A 16,237-nucleotide genomic window follows, 5' to 3' on the forward strand; every position below is an offset into this window, starting at 1 on the left:
ATGCAGGGGACAATGAGGTCCTAGACCCTACATGGAATGAAGGTCATGCCACTGACTTTCAGAGTTCAGAGGAAGAGGTAGTGGTGAGACCGAGCCAAAAGCGTAGCAAAAGCGGGAGCAGGGTGCAAAAGCAGAGCAGCCGTCGCCAAAACAGTTCGCCTGCTACTGGCCACCGTCACCAGGGACCGAGCACACCAAAGGCAGCTTCAATGAGTTCCCTGGCATGGCACTTCTTCAAACAATGTGCTGACGACAAGACCCGAGTGGTTTGCACGCTGTGCCATCAGAGCCTGAAGCGAGGCATTAATGTTCTGAACCTTAGCACAACCTGCATGACGAGGCATCTACATGCGAGACACAGGCTGCAGTGGAGTAAGCGCCTTCAAAACCGAGAAAGGGCTCAGGCCCCTCCTGCTCCCTCTTCTGCTGCTGCCTCAGCCTCTTCCTCCGCCTCTGGAGGAATGTTGGCACCTGCCGCCCAGCAAACAGAGGATGTGCCACCAACAACATCACCTCCGTGACCAAGCATCTCCACCATGTCACACGGAAGCATTCAGCTCTCCATCTCACAAACCTTTGATAGAAAGCGTAAATTCCCACCTAGCCACCCTCGATCCCTGGCCCCGAATGCCAGCATTTCTAAACTACTGGCCTTTGAAATGCTGTAATTCAGGCTGGTGAAAACAGACAGACAGCTTCAAACAGCTCACGTCGCTTGCTGTCCCACAGTATGTCGTAACCAGCCGCCAATACTTCTCCAGGAAAGCCGTGCCCTCCCTGCACAACCAAGTAGGGATCGACCGATATTGATTTTTTAGGTCAGATACCGATAATTTGTGAACTTTTAGGCCGATAGCCGATAATTTATACCGATATTATGTGAATTTTCATTTTTGAAAATGAATGTTTATTGTTAATGTGTATTTTTTTTTTAAACCTTTCTTTTTCATTTATACTTACTATTTTGCTGGGGTTTTTTTTGTTTTTGTTTTTTACTAACTTTTAGCCCCCTTAGGGACTAGAACCCTTGTCCTATTGAATATGGACTTCACACTGTCCCTGCTGCTCTGTGCTTTGTGCACACAGCAGCATGGAGCTTACTATGGCAGCCAGGGCTTCAGTAGCATCCTGGCTGCCATGGTAACCGATCGGAGCCCCAGCATTACACTGCTGGGACTCCGATCGGAGGAGGAGGGGATCCTGTGGCCACTGCCACCAATGATTAATACTGCGGGGGGGCGGACTGCGCCACCAATGTTGTTAGTTAATACTAGGGTGGGGGGACCGAGGGCGCACTGCGCCACCAATGTTGTTAATACTGGGGTGGGGGGGCCGAGGGCGCACTGCGCCACCAATGTTGTTAATACTGGGGTGGGGGGGCCGCGGGCGCACTGCGCCACCAATGTTGTTAATACTGGGGTGGGGGGCCGCGGGCACACTGCGCCACCAATGAAAATAAATCTCATTCATTCATATACAGGAGGCGGGAGCTGGCTGCAGAATCACATAGCCGGCTCCCGACCTCTATGAGCGGTAGCTGCGATCCGCGTAACCTGAGGGGTTAACTACCGTAGATCATAGCTACAGCTCATAGAGGTCAGGAGCCAGCTATGTGATTCTGCAGCCAGCTCCCGCCCGCTGAGAGACTTATCTTCATTGGTGCGCAGTGGCCATAGCTCCTCCCCTCCTCTTGTTCCCTGTCCTCCCATTGGCTACAGCGGCAGCAACAGCACAGGGGGGAGGGAAACACTGCTTCCTTCTCCCCTGTGCTGCAGAGAGAACACGGAGAGCGCTGACAGCAGCGCGATCTGTGTTCCCGATTTGTTATCGGAATATTGGCAAAATAAATGCTGATACCGATAACAGTTAAAATCCTCAATATCGGCCGATAATATCGATAATCGGTCGATCCCTACAACCAAGTATCAGATAAAATCAAGTGTGCACTGCGCAACACCATCTGTGGCAAGGTCCACCTAACCACATATACGTGGACCGGTAAGCACGGCCAGGGACGCTATATCTCCCTAACTGCACACTGGGTAAATGTAGTGGCAGCTTGGCACCAGGCAGAGAGCTGTTTGGCACACGTCCTTCCGCCGCCAAGGATCGCAGGGCATCATTCTTTGCCTCCTCTTCCTACTCTGCTTCTTCCTCCTCTTCTACCACCTACTCATCTGGTCAGCGACAGACATTTATCACCAACTTCAGCACAGCCAGGGGTAAACGTCAGCAGGCAGTTCTAAAACTGTTTGGGGGACAGGTCCCACACCGCGCAGGAGTTGTGGCGGGGTATTGAACAACAGACCGACGAGTGGTTTGCTGCCGGTGAGCCTCAAGCCCGGCCTGGTGGTGTGCGGCAAAATCTTGTTGCACCACTTCACCACCAATGACTGGGGATCCATGCGAGACCTGTGTGCCCTGTTTCGAGTACTCCACCAACATGGCCAGTGGCGATGACGCCGTTATCAGCTTTACAATACCACTTCTATGTCTCCTTGAGAAAACACTTAGGGCGATGATGGAAGAGGATGTGGCCCAGGACGAGGAGTCATCTCTAACACTTTCAGGCCAGTCTTTTAGAAGTGGCTCAGAAAGAGGATTTTTGCAACAGCAGAGGCCAGGTACAAATTTGGCCAGCCAGGGCCCACTAGTGGAGGAGGAGGATGAAGCATGTTCACAGCAGGGTGGCATCCAACGCAGCTCAGGGCCATCACTGGTGCGTGGCTGGGGGGGGGGGGATAAGGAAGACACAGACGATACACCTCCCACAGAGGACAGCTTGTCCTTACCTCTGGGCAGCATGGCACACGAGCGACTACATGCTGCAGTGCCTGCGCAACGACAGCAGTTGCCCACATTTTAACATGTGCTGACTACTGGGTGGCCATCCTGCTGGATCCCCATTACAAAGACAATGTGCCGTCCTTAATTCCCTCACTGGAGCGTGATCGGAAGATGCGCAACTACAGGCGCACGCTGGTAGACGCGCTTCTGAGAGCATTCCCGACTGACGCCGGGGACAAGTGGAAGCACAAGGCGAAGGCAGGGGATGAGGAAGAGGTTGCCAACGCAGCTGTGTCAGCGCCAGCACCTCAGAAGGCAGGGTTAGCATGGCCGACATGTGGAAAAGCTTTGTCACCTCGCCGCAACAACCGGCCCCAACTGCTGATATGGAGCGTGTTAGCAGGAAGCAGCACTTGAACAACATGGTGGAACAGTACCTGTGCACACGACTACACGTACTGACTGAATGTTCTGCCCCATTCAACTTCTGGGTCTCCAAATTGTCCACATGGCCAGAGCTTGCCCTGTATGCCTTGGAGGTGCTGGCCTGCCCTGCAGCCAGTGTACTCTCTGAACGTGTATTTAGCACGGCACGAGGAGTCATTACAGACAGACGCAGCCACCTGTCCACAGCCAACGTGGACAAGCTCACGTTCATTAAAATGAACCAGGCTTGGATCCCTCAGGACTTGTCTGTATCTTGTGCAGAATAGACAGTTCTAACAGCCTCAACCATCCATCCTTCTACTCAAGTGCACTTATTCCCTTTTTTTATGTCCCAATATTTTGGGGGATACCCCTATGTTAAAATGCAAAATAACACATCTGTGTTTGCTACCTATTCCTCCTTCGCCGCCGCTTCCACCTAGACCGCCACGTGAGCCTACACGGCCACATCCACCCATTCACCGCCTCCTCAACCTCTTCCTCCTACATCATTCCTAATTTTTTATTTTTTTTTTAAGATCTTTTGTGGTTTTTTTTTATTAATTTCCCCTATCCACATTTGTTTGCAGAGCATTTGCCATGCTCTTAAGCACATTTTGTTGCCTTTTGCAGCCCTCTAGCTCTTTCCATGACATTTTTACAGCCATTTTAGTGCTCTAAAGTTTGGGTCCCCAACCCGATTTTTTTTTCCAAGTTCGGTCGAACCCAAACATCCAGGTGTCCGCTCAACTCTACTCCTGACAATACCTCAGATTCTCTATGGGTTTAGGTCAGGCGAGTTTTCTGGCCAATCAAGCACAGTGACACTGCAGTTATTAAACCAGGTGTTGGTACATTTCACAGTGTGGGCAGGTGCCAAGTGCTGCTGGAAAATGAAATCAGCATCTCCATAAAGCTTGCCAGAAGAGGGAAGCATGAAGTGCTCTAAAATTTCCTTTTAGATGACTGCGTTGACTTTGGACTTGATATAACAGTGGGCCAACACCAGCCGATGATATGGCTCCACAAACCATCACTGACTGTGGAAACTTCACACTGGACCTCAAGCAGCTTGGACTGTGCGCCTCTCCACTCTTCCTCCAGACTGTGGGACCTTAATTTCCAAATGAAATGCAAAATGCAAATGTCACCTGAAAACAGGACTTTGGACCACTGAGCAACAGTCCAGACCTTTTTCTCCTTAATAACCTAGGTAAGATGCTTCTAACATTGTAACTGGGTCATGTGAGTGGCTTGACACAAGGAATGCAACAGTTGTAGTCTATGTCCTGGATACGTCTGTGTGGTGGCTCTTGAAGCACGGACTGCAGCCGCAGGTCACTGCTTGTGAATGGTCTATTCTTGATAATCCTTTAAAGGCTGCGGTTATCCCTGTTGCTTGTGCACCTTTTTCTACCCCTTTTTCCTTCCAATGACCTTTAGTGGCTGGTGTCAATGACTGATGACTTGACAGTTGTCCAGAAGTCAATCTTTCCCCTGATTGTGAAACCTAGTGAACCAGACCGGGGACCACTTAAAGACTTAGGAAACCTTTGCAGGAGTTGTGTTAGTGGAATAGAGTGCGACACCATGAGACTGCAAGATTTACCTTTTTCACAATATTCTAATTTTCTGAGATACTAACTTTGGGCTTTTCATTAACTCTAAGCCATAATCAACATTAAAATAAATAAATGCTTGAAATAGATCCCTGTGTGTAATGAATCTATGGAATATGGGATTTTCACTTTTTGAACTGAATTACTGAAAAAAATTAACTCTTCAATGATATTCTAATTTATGTTTTGGTCATAGATTTTGGGGCATTTCCTGTAGTAAAATTCTTTGCAAAACTATACCCAATTAACCTAAAATTAAGGGCAGATGCCGTGCGGGTAATCCGCTGCGTGAATGAAAGAGTGCCAAGCCCCGCTCTGGACAGCAGAGACACAGAGCAGTAACATGATTGATAATGCTCCGTGCCTCTCTGATCTTTTTACTATAATATCATGGTGACAACTTGATCTCACAAACAATAGAGCTGAGAAATGGGGATCATTCTAAATTAAAGTGGTATTATACCTACTATAAATAGAAAAATAGAAGCTCTTTGCGCACATTTTTGATCAAACATGTGTCGGGCCCATCTACCAGGCGTCAAGGTGGCTTCCGCAGATTGGTACCTAACACTAATATACCTCCTCTCTTGGACTTACCTAAGCCTACAAATTTCAGGGCAGTGCAGGAACCAGCTACATTTATACTATGCTTAGTAGCCCATGTTTGCTTGATGGATATGCACCTGTGACTATGAATGTGCTAGTCTAAATTTTCTTGTAGTAACTATTGCACTGATTTTGTAGTAAATCTGTCACGAAGAGGCACGGAGCATTATCAATCATGTTACTGCTCCGTATCTCTGCTGTCCAGAGCGGGGCTTGGCACTCTTTCATGCAGCGGATTACCCGCACGGCATCCGCTCGTGTGAAAGAGCCCTAAAGCTTCTGTTTTGGACAGAATCTGCAACAGTGGTCCCAAATGCAGCCTCCAACGCTGATGTGAACAAGTGAAGGCCTACGTATTATCCATCTGAATTAGGCCTCATGCACACGACAGTATTTTTTCACGGTCCGCAAAAACGGGGTCCGTAGGTCCGTGATCAGTGATCGTTTTTTCGTCCGTGGGTCTTCCTTGATTTTTGGAGGATCCACGGACATGAAAAAAAAAGTGCCTGGCCGTGCGGAGCCAAACGGATCCGTCCTGAATTACAATGCAAGTCAATGGGGACGGATCCGTTTGACGTTGACACAATATGGTGCAATTGCAAACGGATTCATCCCCCATTGACTTTTAATGTAAAGTCAGGAGTCCCTTTTATACCATCGGATCGGAGTTTTCTCCAATCCGATGGTATATTTTAACTTGAAGCGTCCCCATCACCATGGGAACGCCTCTATGTTAGAATATGCGGTCGGATATGAGTTAGATCGTGAAACTCAGACCCGACAGTATATTCTAACACAGAGGCGTTCCCATGGTGATGGGGACACTTGCCAGGCAGCAGGGGGCAACCCCCCCCCCCCTGTTTTTAACTCATTGGTGGCCAGTGCGGCCACCCCCCCTCCCCCCCTGTAGTTAACTCATTGGTAGCCAGTGGGCCCCCCCCCTCCCTCCCCTGTAGTTAACTCATTGGTGGCCAGCCCCCCCTCCCTCCCCTGTAGTTAACTCGTTAAGCATTATACTTACCTGCGATGTCTGTGTCCGGCCGGGAGCTCCTCCTACTGGTAAGTGACAGGCCTGTGCGGTGCATTGCCTAATGATCTGTCACTTACCAGTAGGAGGAGCTCCCGGCCGGACACAGACATCGCAGCTCGCAGGTAAGTATGATGCTTCTACAAATTGCTAAGTAACCATGGCAACCGGGACTGCAGTAGCTTCCCGGTTGCCATGGTTACCGATCGGAGCCCTAGCGATTAAACTGGGACTCCGATCGGTTCTCTCCACTGCCACCAATGATGGGGGGGGGGGGGGGGATTTTAATTAGGAGGGGGAGGGAGGGGAGAGGGCCCACTGGCCACCAATGAGTTAACTACAGGGGAGGGAGGGGGGGGCTGGCCACCAACGAGTTAACTACAGGGGAGGGGGGGGGGGGCCCACTGGCTACCAACGAGTTAACTACAGGGGAGGGGGGAGGGGGCTCACTGGCTACCAATGTGTTAACTACAGGGGGGGGGGGGGTCTGCCCCCTGCTGCCTGGCAGCACCTGCCAGGCAGCAGGGGGCAGTCATGTACACAGTTCTTTTAGTATATTCTAACCTGAAGCGTCCCCATCACTATGGGAACGCCTCTGTGTTAGAATATACTGTCGGATCTGAGTTTTCACAAAGTGAAAACTCAGCTCTGAAAAAGTTTTTATGCAGACGGATCTTCGGATCCGTCTGTATGAAAGTAACCTATGGCTACGGATGCCAATCTTGCGTGCATCCATGTTCTTTCACGGACCCATTGACTTGAATGGGTCAGTGAACCGTTGTCCGATTTTTCCATGGACCCATTGAAAGTCAATGGGTCAGCGAAAAAAAACAGAAAACGGCACAACGGCCACGGATGCACACAACGGTCGTGTGCATGAGGCCTTATAGAAACTTTTGTACTCCTCAGATAAAAATACTGCTCAAAAATGGTAAGAGGAGTATTTTTTTTTTACTCTCCTGGAATTTTTTTAAAAAGACCTCTAGTCTTCAATACGTTAGGGATAACACCTTTAAGGGTACTTTCACACTAGCGTTTTTCTTTTCCGGCGCGGAGTTCCGTCCTAGGGCTCAAATCCAGAAAAGAGCTGATCAGTTTTATCCTAATGCATTCTGAATGGAGACTAAGGAGCCTGCGTTCTTTTCTTCCGGCATAGAGTTCCGTCGTCGGGGCTCTATGCTGGAAGAATCCTGATCAGTTTTATCCTAATGCATTCTGAATGGAGATAAATCCATTCAGGATGCATCAGGATGTCTTCAGTTCCGGACCGGAAAGTTTTTTGGCCGGAGAAAATACTGCAGCATGCTGCGCTTTTTGCTCCAGCCAAAAATCCTGAAGACTTGCCACAAGCCGGATACGGAATTAATGCCCATTTAAAGGCATTGATCCGGATCCGGCCTCAAGCTAAACGTTGTTTCGGCGCATTGCCGGATCCGATGTTTAGCTTTTTCTGAATGGTTACCATGGCTGCCGGGACGCTAAAGTCCTGGCAGCCATGGTAAAGTTTAGTGGGGAGCGGGGAAGCAGTATACTTACCGTCCGTGCAGCTCCCGGGGCGCTCCAGAGTGACGTCAGGGCGCCCCACGTGCATGGATAACGCTCTGACGTCATTCTGGAGCCGCACGGACTGTAAGTATACCGCTCCCCACTACTACTATGGCAACCAGGACTTTAATAGCGTCCTGGCTGCCATAGTAACACTGAACGCATTTTGAAGACTGATCTGTCTTCAAAAGCTTTCAGTTCACTTGCGTTTTTCTGGATGTGATGCATCAGGCTTTTCAGAAAACCGTAGCATGCAGTATTTTTACCTCCGGCCAAAAATCCTGAACACTTTGACTGAACGCCGGATCAGGCCTTTTTCCCATTGACTTGCATTAACGCCGGATCCGGCGCCGTGTGTTCAGTCAAACCGGATCCGGCTTTTGCATGTTAAATCCGAAAAATGTGAAAAAAAAGTTAAAGTCCATAAATGGCGTATCCGTTTTTTTCCAATGCATTTTTACATTGTGATCAAAATCCTGATCAGGATTCAAATGTAATCCGTTTTCACACGTTTTTCCGGATCCGGCGGGCAGTTCCGGTGAATTGAACGCCGGATTTAAACAACGCTAGTGTGAAAGTAGCCTAAGCATGACCATTGCAGAATAGCCCCATTCAGCATGCAAACTGATTGTTTGGACAAGTATTTTCTGCCGTGTGAACAAACCATAAGGCATTTTATAATTCACAAACGTTTTACATACAGCATAGAGATAACCCACTGCCCTAGCCTAGGTGTCTGGTGGCCACAGTTTCCATCTGGTTATACAGTAGATAGACGTATTGTAAAAACTGATACTATTACTAAAGAACCCTGGAATTATTACGTAACAAGATTGCTTCTCTATCACGGGCCGCACTACAACTGACTGTGCAGTTGTTCCAGACAATGGTAACTGTGAATTAGGCTAGTACCGCACACTCTGGAAGCTACAGCTGGACAGCACATCACTACGGTATATAGGAAGCACGCTGCAATAGTAAGCTGATTTCATGATCGCACTCTTAAAATGTGATGAGCAGAAATAAAGCCAAAAGCAAGCACCACCTGCAAATAAACTTTGGAATCTTTCCTGTTTGCAAAGTCTATTTACCTGTAAGGCCAGCGGTTCATCTAACTCTAGTTCTTTTAGACAAGGTCAAGTCTGGGCCACTGCCAGGTTTGTTAAAGAGCATGCTATACTCCTAGGAGAAATATATTCCATGTCATGTGCAGGTTTGCTGGAGCGGGTTGCCTGTTTTTCGTACTCCTGGACATTTTATTGAAGCGCTTTGGAATAATGCATTCTCAGGCTCCATTCAGACAGTCCATGTGCTGCTGGAGTCTGCACTGAATAAACTTGGACAGCAACAGACACCCCCCACCCCCCCATTGTAATCTGATCAGAGTCTCAGATCAGAACAGCCTGTACTCTGGGGCAGCCTAAGGGCAGAGACCCAGTACAGCGATCATACAACCATGAGACACTCATCACAACCTTAGGCCTTATTCACATGACCGTATTTTTGACCCGCACCAGATCCGCATTTTTTGCAGATTGGATGTGGACCCATTCATTTCAATGGGTCTGCAAAAAAAATAAAAAAGGCAGCGCACTGAATGTAGGCAGGATATTATATCTAAACGATAAATTACATGGAAGATATACTGTATTAGACTGTAGTATTCAGGTTAGATTGCCATGTTGGCACTGTGATAAATAAGTGGGTTTTGGGTTGCAGTTTGGGCACTCGGTCTGTAAAAGGTTTGCCATCACTGATCTAGGGTTTCTACATTAGGCCTCTTTCACACTTGCGTTGTCCGGATCCGGCGTGTACTCCACTTGCCGGAATTACACGCCGGATCCGGAAAAACACAAGTGTACTGAAAGCATTTGAAGACGGATCCGTCTTCAAAATGCTTTCAGTGTTACTATGGCACCCAGGACGCTATTAAAGTCCTGGTTGCCATAGTAGGAGCGGGGAGCGGTATACTTACCATCCGTGCGGCTCCCTCCAGAGTGACGTCAGAGCGCCCCATGCGCATGGATGACGTGCCATGCGATCACGTCATCCATGCGCCTGGGGCGCCCTGACGTCACTCTGCAGCGCCCCGGGAGCTGCATGGATGGTAAGTATGCTGCTCCCCCGCTACACTTTACCATGGCTGCCAGGACTTTAGCGTCCCGGCAGCCATGGTAACCACTCTAAAAAAGCTAAACGTTGTATCCGGCAATGCGCCGAAACGACGTTTAGCTTAAGGCCGGATGCGGATCAATGCCTTTCAATGGGCATTCATTCCGGATCCGGCCTTGCGGCAAGTCTTCAGTTTTTTGGGCCGGAGCAAAAAGCACAGCATGCTGCGGTACTTTCTCCGGCCAAAAAACGTTCCGGTCCGGAACTGAAGACATCCTGATGCATCCTGTTTTGATCGGCAGGGGTGCTGAGAATTGGACCTCCACATATCTGATACTGATGACTTATTCTAAGGAGGGGGTTATCCCATGACTAATGAAAAAAAAAATGAAAATCGGATATCATATAGTACATGACAATCTCGCTAGAACCAGCCCTGTACCTCACATGGGTCCAGAGATCTCCTCATTCATTGCTCTGGTAGATTTATATCAAGCTGACAGCTCAAGGGGAGTGTCCATGCTCTTCCAATCACAGCTCAGGAGTCAGATGGAAGGATGAAACTGAGCAGAAACTGGGCGGCTACTACTGTCTCCGACTTCACAAGATCCGGCGCATGCCCAATACAATCCTATGGGCATCGGCCTCCATCTCATCTTCAGCGCATGAGCCCGGCACCCTCACTGGCCGGGATCACATCGCGCCTGCGCACAGTCTGCATCTTAGAGGCCGCTTCAGCCTCTGCATTATGCGCATGCGCCAGGCACTGTTCAGCACAGCGGTTCAGAGCGGGGACAGCAGAAGCCGCCCAGCAAAGTGAATATTGATGAGCTGGGCGGCGCTTCAAAACGGCAGTTGTGGCAAGGCTGGCTGGGCACAAGTGGAGATGAAACGCGGCCCCTTGGGCAGATTGAAGGCGATTCAAGCAGGTTATAAAACTTCAGTTTACTGTATTTATGAGGTGGACAGGGGGGATACTTAGATGATTTTAATACACTTTATAACACCTGTACTGTCATATATATACCTAAATATGCCTGTCGATGTCCCTTTAAACAACAGAATGAAAGGAAATGGCAGAAAACGCAAGTAGTGTTTGTATAATTGTTTGCACATCGGAATTTACCAATAAAAAGCCTTCATACATCATATATAGATAGTATTCTAAAGTTAGACACAAAACACGCTGAACTGAATTTTTGCTTTTACAGAACTACCAAAAAAATAAATAAAAATAAAAAATTAATTGTCCATAAACCAGGAAACCAAAGAGATTTCACTTTCAGGACACAATGCCTACCCTATAAATGGCTTCTCACTAGCATATGACATAACGTAGGTGACACCCCGCTGACAGTGCTGCAGCCCCTTCCAGTGAAGCAGATACTAAAGCTAAACTAAGTATAAGGACTGGTGGGGTCCTAATGGTTACACCCCGCTGACCATGATGTTATGGCAGATGTTCTGGTGATTACTTCATAAGGTGGGATACCCCTTTAGGCTGTCTGCACACGTTGCAGTTTCTCGTGCGAAAAAAACACAGCGTGAGTGTAATCCACATGACCGAATGTGTTTTGCTATCCCCAAAAAAAAAAAATAAGAAAAAAGGGGGATGACGTTTGCGGATCTTTTTTTTTTTTTTTTTTGCAGATCCATAGTAATAACGCCAATCCTTGTCCGCAAACTAGAAAAAAAATAGGAAACGCACTATTTTTATTTATTTTTTTGCGGGGCAACGGAACGGACATACTGATGCGGCGAGCACATGAATGGGTCCGCATCCTATTACCCAAAAAAATAAAAAACAGAACGGACACAAAGTTTGTGTGCATGTAGCCTTATACAGAAGCGGCAAAGTGTACGAGATTGGCCAAATGTCACTTAAATTGACCCCGATTTATCAAAACCGGTGTAAAGGAAAACCAGGTGAGCTGCCCGTAGCCACCAGATTCTGCCATTTATCAGAGCAGGGCTTCTTTAGAAACTGAAAGGTGGAATCCGATTGGTCAAATCAGCTTGTCCTTACACCAGTTCCGAGACATCGGGGTCCTCTGCCTTTTACTTCCATGTGGCAACTCCTTGTGCGGATTCGACCGTTTTCAATCAGCAGCCAAACACCATGAAATTTACGCAAACACCACGCACGGTTTTTGCCACAGTGGTTACAAGCTAGGCCGCACCAAGGCAGCCAATAATATCAGAAATAGAGAGACTGATAATGAAGTTTGGGAGGGGGGGGGGCTATTAAAGGGGTCGTCTCACTTCAGCAAGTGGCATTTATTACATAGGGAACATTAATACAAGGCAGTTACTAATGTATTGCCATTATCCATATTGCCTCCTTTGCTGGCTGGATTCAGTTTTCCATCATATTCTACACTTCTTGTTTCCATGGTTACGACCACCCTGCAATCCATCAGTGGTGGTCGTGCTGGCACACTATAGGAAAAAGCATAAGCCTAATGTGTGCTCCCATGGCCCTGACCGCCAGACAGGCCGGCGGCGGTGCATATTCCTATAGTGAGCAAGCACGGCCATCGATGCTGGATTACAGGGTGAAAAAAATGTCAAAAAAATAAATAAAAGTGCAATGACATCAGTGGGGGCCGCCCTATAAGGTAAGACCCTAATTAGACTGGGGTTAAACAGATGAAAGGTCCTCTTTAACAGCTTGCTGACTGTCTCCAGGTGACCAGTTACACACAGCTTGCTGAATCAGGAGCTGCTGAAACAACAACACAACCCCATGTGCTGCCTGGCCTCTCCACTGCAGGACATGGACCAGGGGGCTGCTACCTGCCTCTACACCCTCCGGTCAGGCCGAGGACATACTGTGTCACCGTCACAGCCAGCAGGCCTGAGCTGCCCGCCCGCCATAGCGCCGCTGGGCACACGCTGCGAGCCCCGAGTACTCACTCTGGAAGGTAACTAGAGGAGAAAGAGCTCCACTTGTTCACGGTATAAGACAACACTCCGCTCTCTGCCGCCATCTTGTCAGCATCAGCAGGAAGACAGGGGGCGGGGCACGGCTCTTAAAGACACACGCACGGTCCAGACAGCGGGTGGGCGGGTCTGACAAATGAGGTAAAACTTTAGCGGCCGTGCGGCTCGTACCCGCCCCCCTGTGAGGGGAAGACACAGACTCAGAGTCAGACTGAAGTAGCGAGGTGCAGCACATGCATGGCTTCCTATCTTCTCTCCTTGTAGCTAGGGGGTTATCCGTGGTACACCGTGACAGGGCCGTGTGACAGGCTTTAGGGTTACCTCAGGTGACCACATTCATGGTTTTGGGTAACTCTGGAGTCCCCAGCCTTGTAGTTTCCAGCCTTTGTACAGCGCTATGGGATAGGTTTGCACTATATAAGTAATGCTCATTACTGTTGTGACTGATGAAATCTTTGGGTGACAAGAACATTTAGGCCCCTTTCACACGAGCAAGTTTTCCAGTGCGGGTGCAATGGGTGAAGTGAACTCGTAGCACCCGCACTGAATCCTGACCCATTCATTTCATTTGCATTGTGTTTTTCAGTTCTGCGTTGTGTGAAAAACGCAGCATGTGCTATATTCAGTGTTTTTCCACACAGCACTGGTCCCATAGAAGTGAATGGGGCTTCAGTGAAAAACGCATTGCATCCAAACGCAGTCTGGATGCAATGCATGTTTCACTGATATTTGTAAATATGATTTTTATTTTTTTTTCCACGTTCATCAAAACACGTCCTGACACAATCCATATAGTTCGTGTGAAAGAGCCCCAAGGGTTCCTAGTACTGATAACCTCTCCTCAGGATAGGATGTCAGTATCGAATAGCTGGGGGTCCTGCCAGTCAGCTGTTTGAAGATCCTGTGGTCTCCACCGAGCACTGCCACCTTATTCCAGGCCAATTAAGTCAAGTTCAGTGGTCACATGACCAATGGCGTGCCTAGAGTGTTTGCTCCCGCGCCCCCCCACCCATACCTTAAAAAAAATTGTACCCCCCTCACAGTAGTATTGTCCTCATTGTACAACCTTCACAGTAGTTTTGTACAGATGTATGCCCTCTCACAGTAGCTATGCCCACATTGTGCCCCCTGACAGTAGTTATGCCCTCTCTGTGCCCCTTTCAAAGTTGTAATGCCCTCTTTGTGCCCCCTTCACAGTAATAATCCCCACTGTGCCCCCTTCACAGTAATAATCCCCACTGTGCCCCCTTCACAGTGATAATCCCCACTGTGCCCCCTTCACAGTGATAATCCCCACTGTGCCCCCCTTCACAGTGATAATCCCCACTGTGCCCCCTTCACAGTGATAATCCCCACTGTGCCCCCTTCACAGTGATAATCCCCACTGTGCCCCCTTCACAGTGATAATCCCCACTGTGCCCCCTTCACAGTGATAATCCCCACTGTGCCCCCTTCACAGTGATAATCCCCACTGTGCCCCCTTCACAGTGATAATCCCCACTGTGCCCCCTTCACAGTGATAATCCCCACTGTGCCCCCTTCACAGTGATAATCCCCACTGTGCCCCCTTCACAGTGATAATCCCCACTGTGCCCCCTTCACAGTGATAATCCCCACTGTGCCCCCCTTCACAGTGATAATCCCCACTGTGCCCCCTTCACAGTGATAATCCCCACTGTGCCCCCTTCACAGTGATAATCCCCACTGTGCCCCCTTCACAGTAACAATCCCCACTGTGCCCCTTCACAGTAACCATCCCCACTGTGCCCCCTTCACAGTAACAATCCCCACTGTGCCCCCTTCACAGTAACAATCCCCACTGTGCCCCCTTCACAGTAACAATCCCCACTGTGCCCCCTTCACAGTAACAATCCCCACTGTGCCCCCTTCACAGTAACAATCCCCATTGGGCCCCCTTCACAGTAACAATCCCCATTGGGCCCCCTTCACAGTAACAATCCCCATTGGGCCCCTTCACAGTAACAATCCCCATTGGGCCCCCTTCACAGTAACAATCCCCATTGGGCCCCCTTCACAGTAACAATCCCCATTGGGCCCCCTTCACAGTAACAATCCCCATTGTGCCCCCTTCACAGTAATAATCCCCATTGTGCCCCTTTATAGTAATGCCCACTGTGCCCGCTTTATAGTAATAATGCCCACTGTGCCCCCTTCCCAGTAATAATCCCCATTGTGCCCCCTTCCCAGTTATAATCCCCCACTGTGCCCCCTTCCCAGTAATAATCCCCATTGTGCCCCCTTCCCAGTAATAATCCCCCATTGTGCCCCCTTCCCAGTAATAATCCCCATTGTGCCTCTTCCCAGTAATAATCGCCATTGTGCCCCCTTCACAGTAATAATCCCCATTGTGCCCTCTTCACAGTAATAATCCCCATTGTGCCCCCTTCACAGTAATAATCCCCATTGTGCCCCCTTCACAGTCATAATCCCCATTGTGCCCCCTTCATAGTAATAATCCCCATTGTGTCCCTTCATAGTAATAATGCCTACTGTGCCCCCTTCATAGTAATAATGCCCACTGTGCCCCCTTAATAGTAGTAATGCTCTCTGTGCCCCCTCTATAGTAGACTTTCCCATTGTGCCCCCTTCACAGTAATAATGCCCACTGTGCCCCTTCACAGTAGTAATGCCTACTGTGCCCCCTTTGCAGTAATAATGCCCATTGTGACCCCTTCACAGTAATAATCCCTATTGTGACCCCTTCACAGTAATAATCCCCACTGTGCCCCTTCACAGTAATAATCCCCACTGTGCCCCCTTCACAGTAATAATCCCCACTGTGCCCCCTTCACAGTAATAATCCCCACTGTGCCCCCTTCACAGTAATAATCCCCACTGTGCCCCCTTCACAGTAATAATCCTCACTGTGCCCCCTTCACAGTGATAATCCCCATAGTGCCCCCTTCACAGTGATAATCCTCATAGTGCCCCCTTCACAGTAATAATCCCCATTGTGCCCCCTTCCCAGTAATAATCCCCATTGTGCCTCTTCCCAGTAATAATCCCCATTGTGCCCCCTTCACAGTAATAATCCCCATTGTGCCCTCTTCACAGTAATAATCCCCATTGTGCCCCCTTCACAGTAATAATCCCCATTGTGCCCCCTTCACAGTCATAATCCCCATTGTGCCCCCTTCATAGTAATAATCCC

The 16,237-nt window shown here is 48.8% G+C and overlaps 1 protein-coding gene across 2 annotated transcripts in view; it reads right to left on the minus strand.

Annotated features, from left to right (window-relative positions):
- MKLN1 (muskelin 1) overlaps positions 1-13,144 on the minus strand; it is a 76,798-nt gene extending 63,654 nt beyond the window's left edge. The window contains exon 1 of one of the 2 annotated variants that reach the window (XM_044279998.1): positions 13,039-13,144. In XM_044279998.1, the coding sequence (XP_044135933.1) occupies positions 13,039-13,112 (74 nt within the window). In that variant the 5' untranslated portion in view covers positions 13,113-13,144. Of the gene's footprint in view, positions 1-9,101; positions 9,137-13,038 lie in introns of those variants that run through there. The other variant, XM_044280000.1, reaches the window with a different exon arrangement.
- Between the last annotated feature and the right edge of the window lie 3,093 nt (positions 13,145-16,237).

This window comes from Bufo gargarizans, chromosome 2, assembly GCF_014858855.1.
Source record: "Bufo gargarizans isolate SCDJY-AF-19 chromosome 2, ASM1485885v1, whole genome shotgun sequence".
In the NCBI taxonomy this organism is placed as follows: domain Eukaryota; kingdom Metazoa; phylum Chordata; class Amphibia; order Anura; family Bufonidae; genus Bufo; species Bufo gargarizans.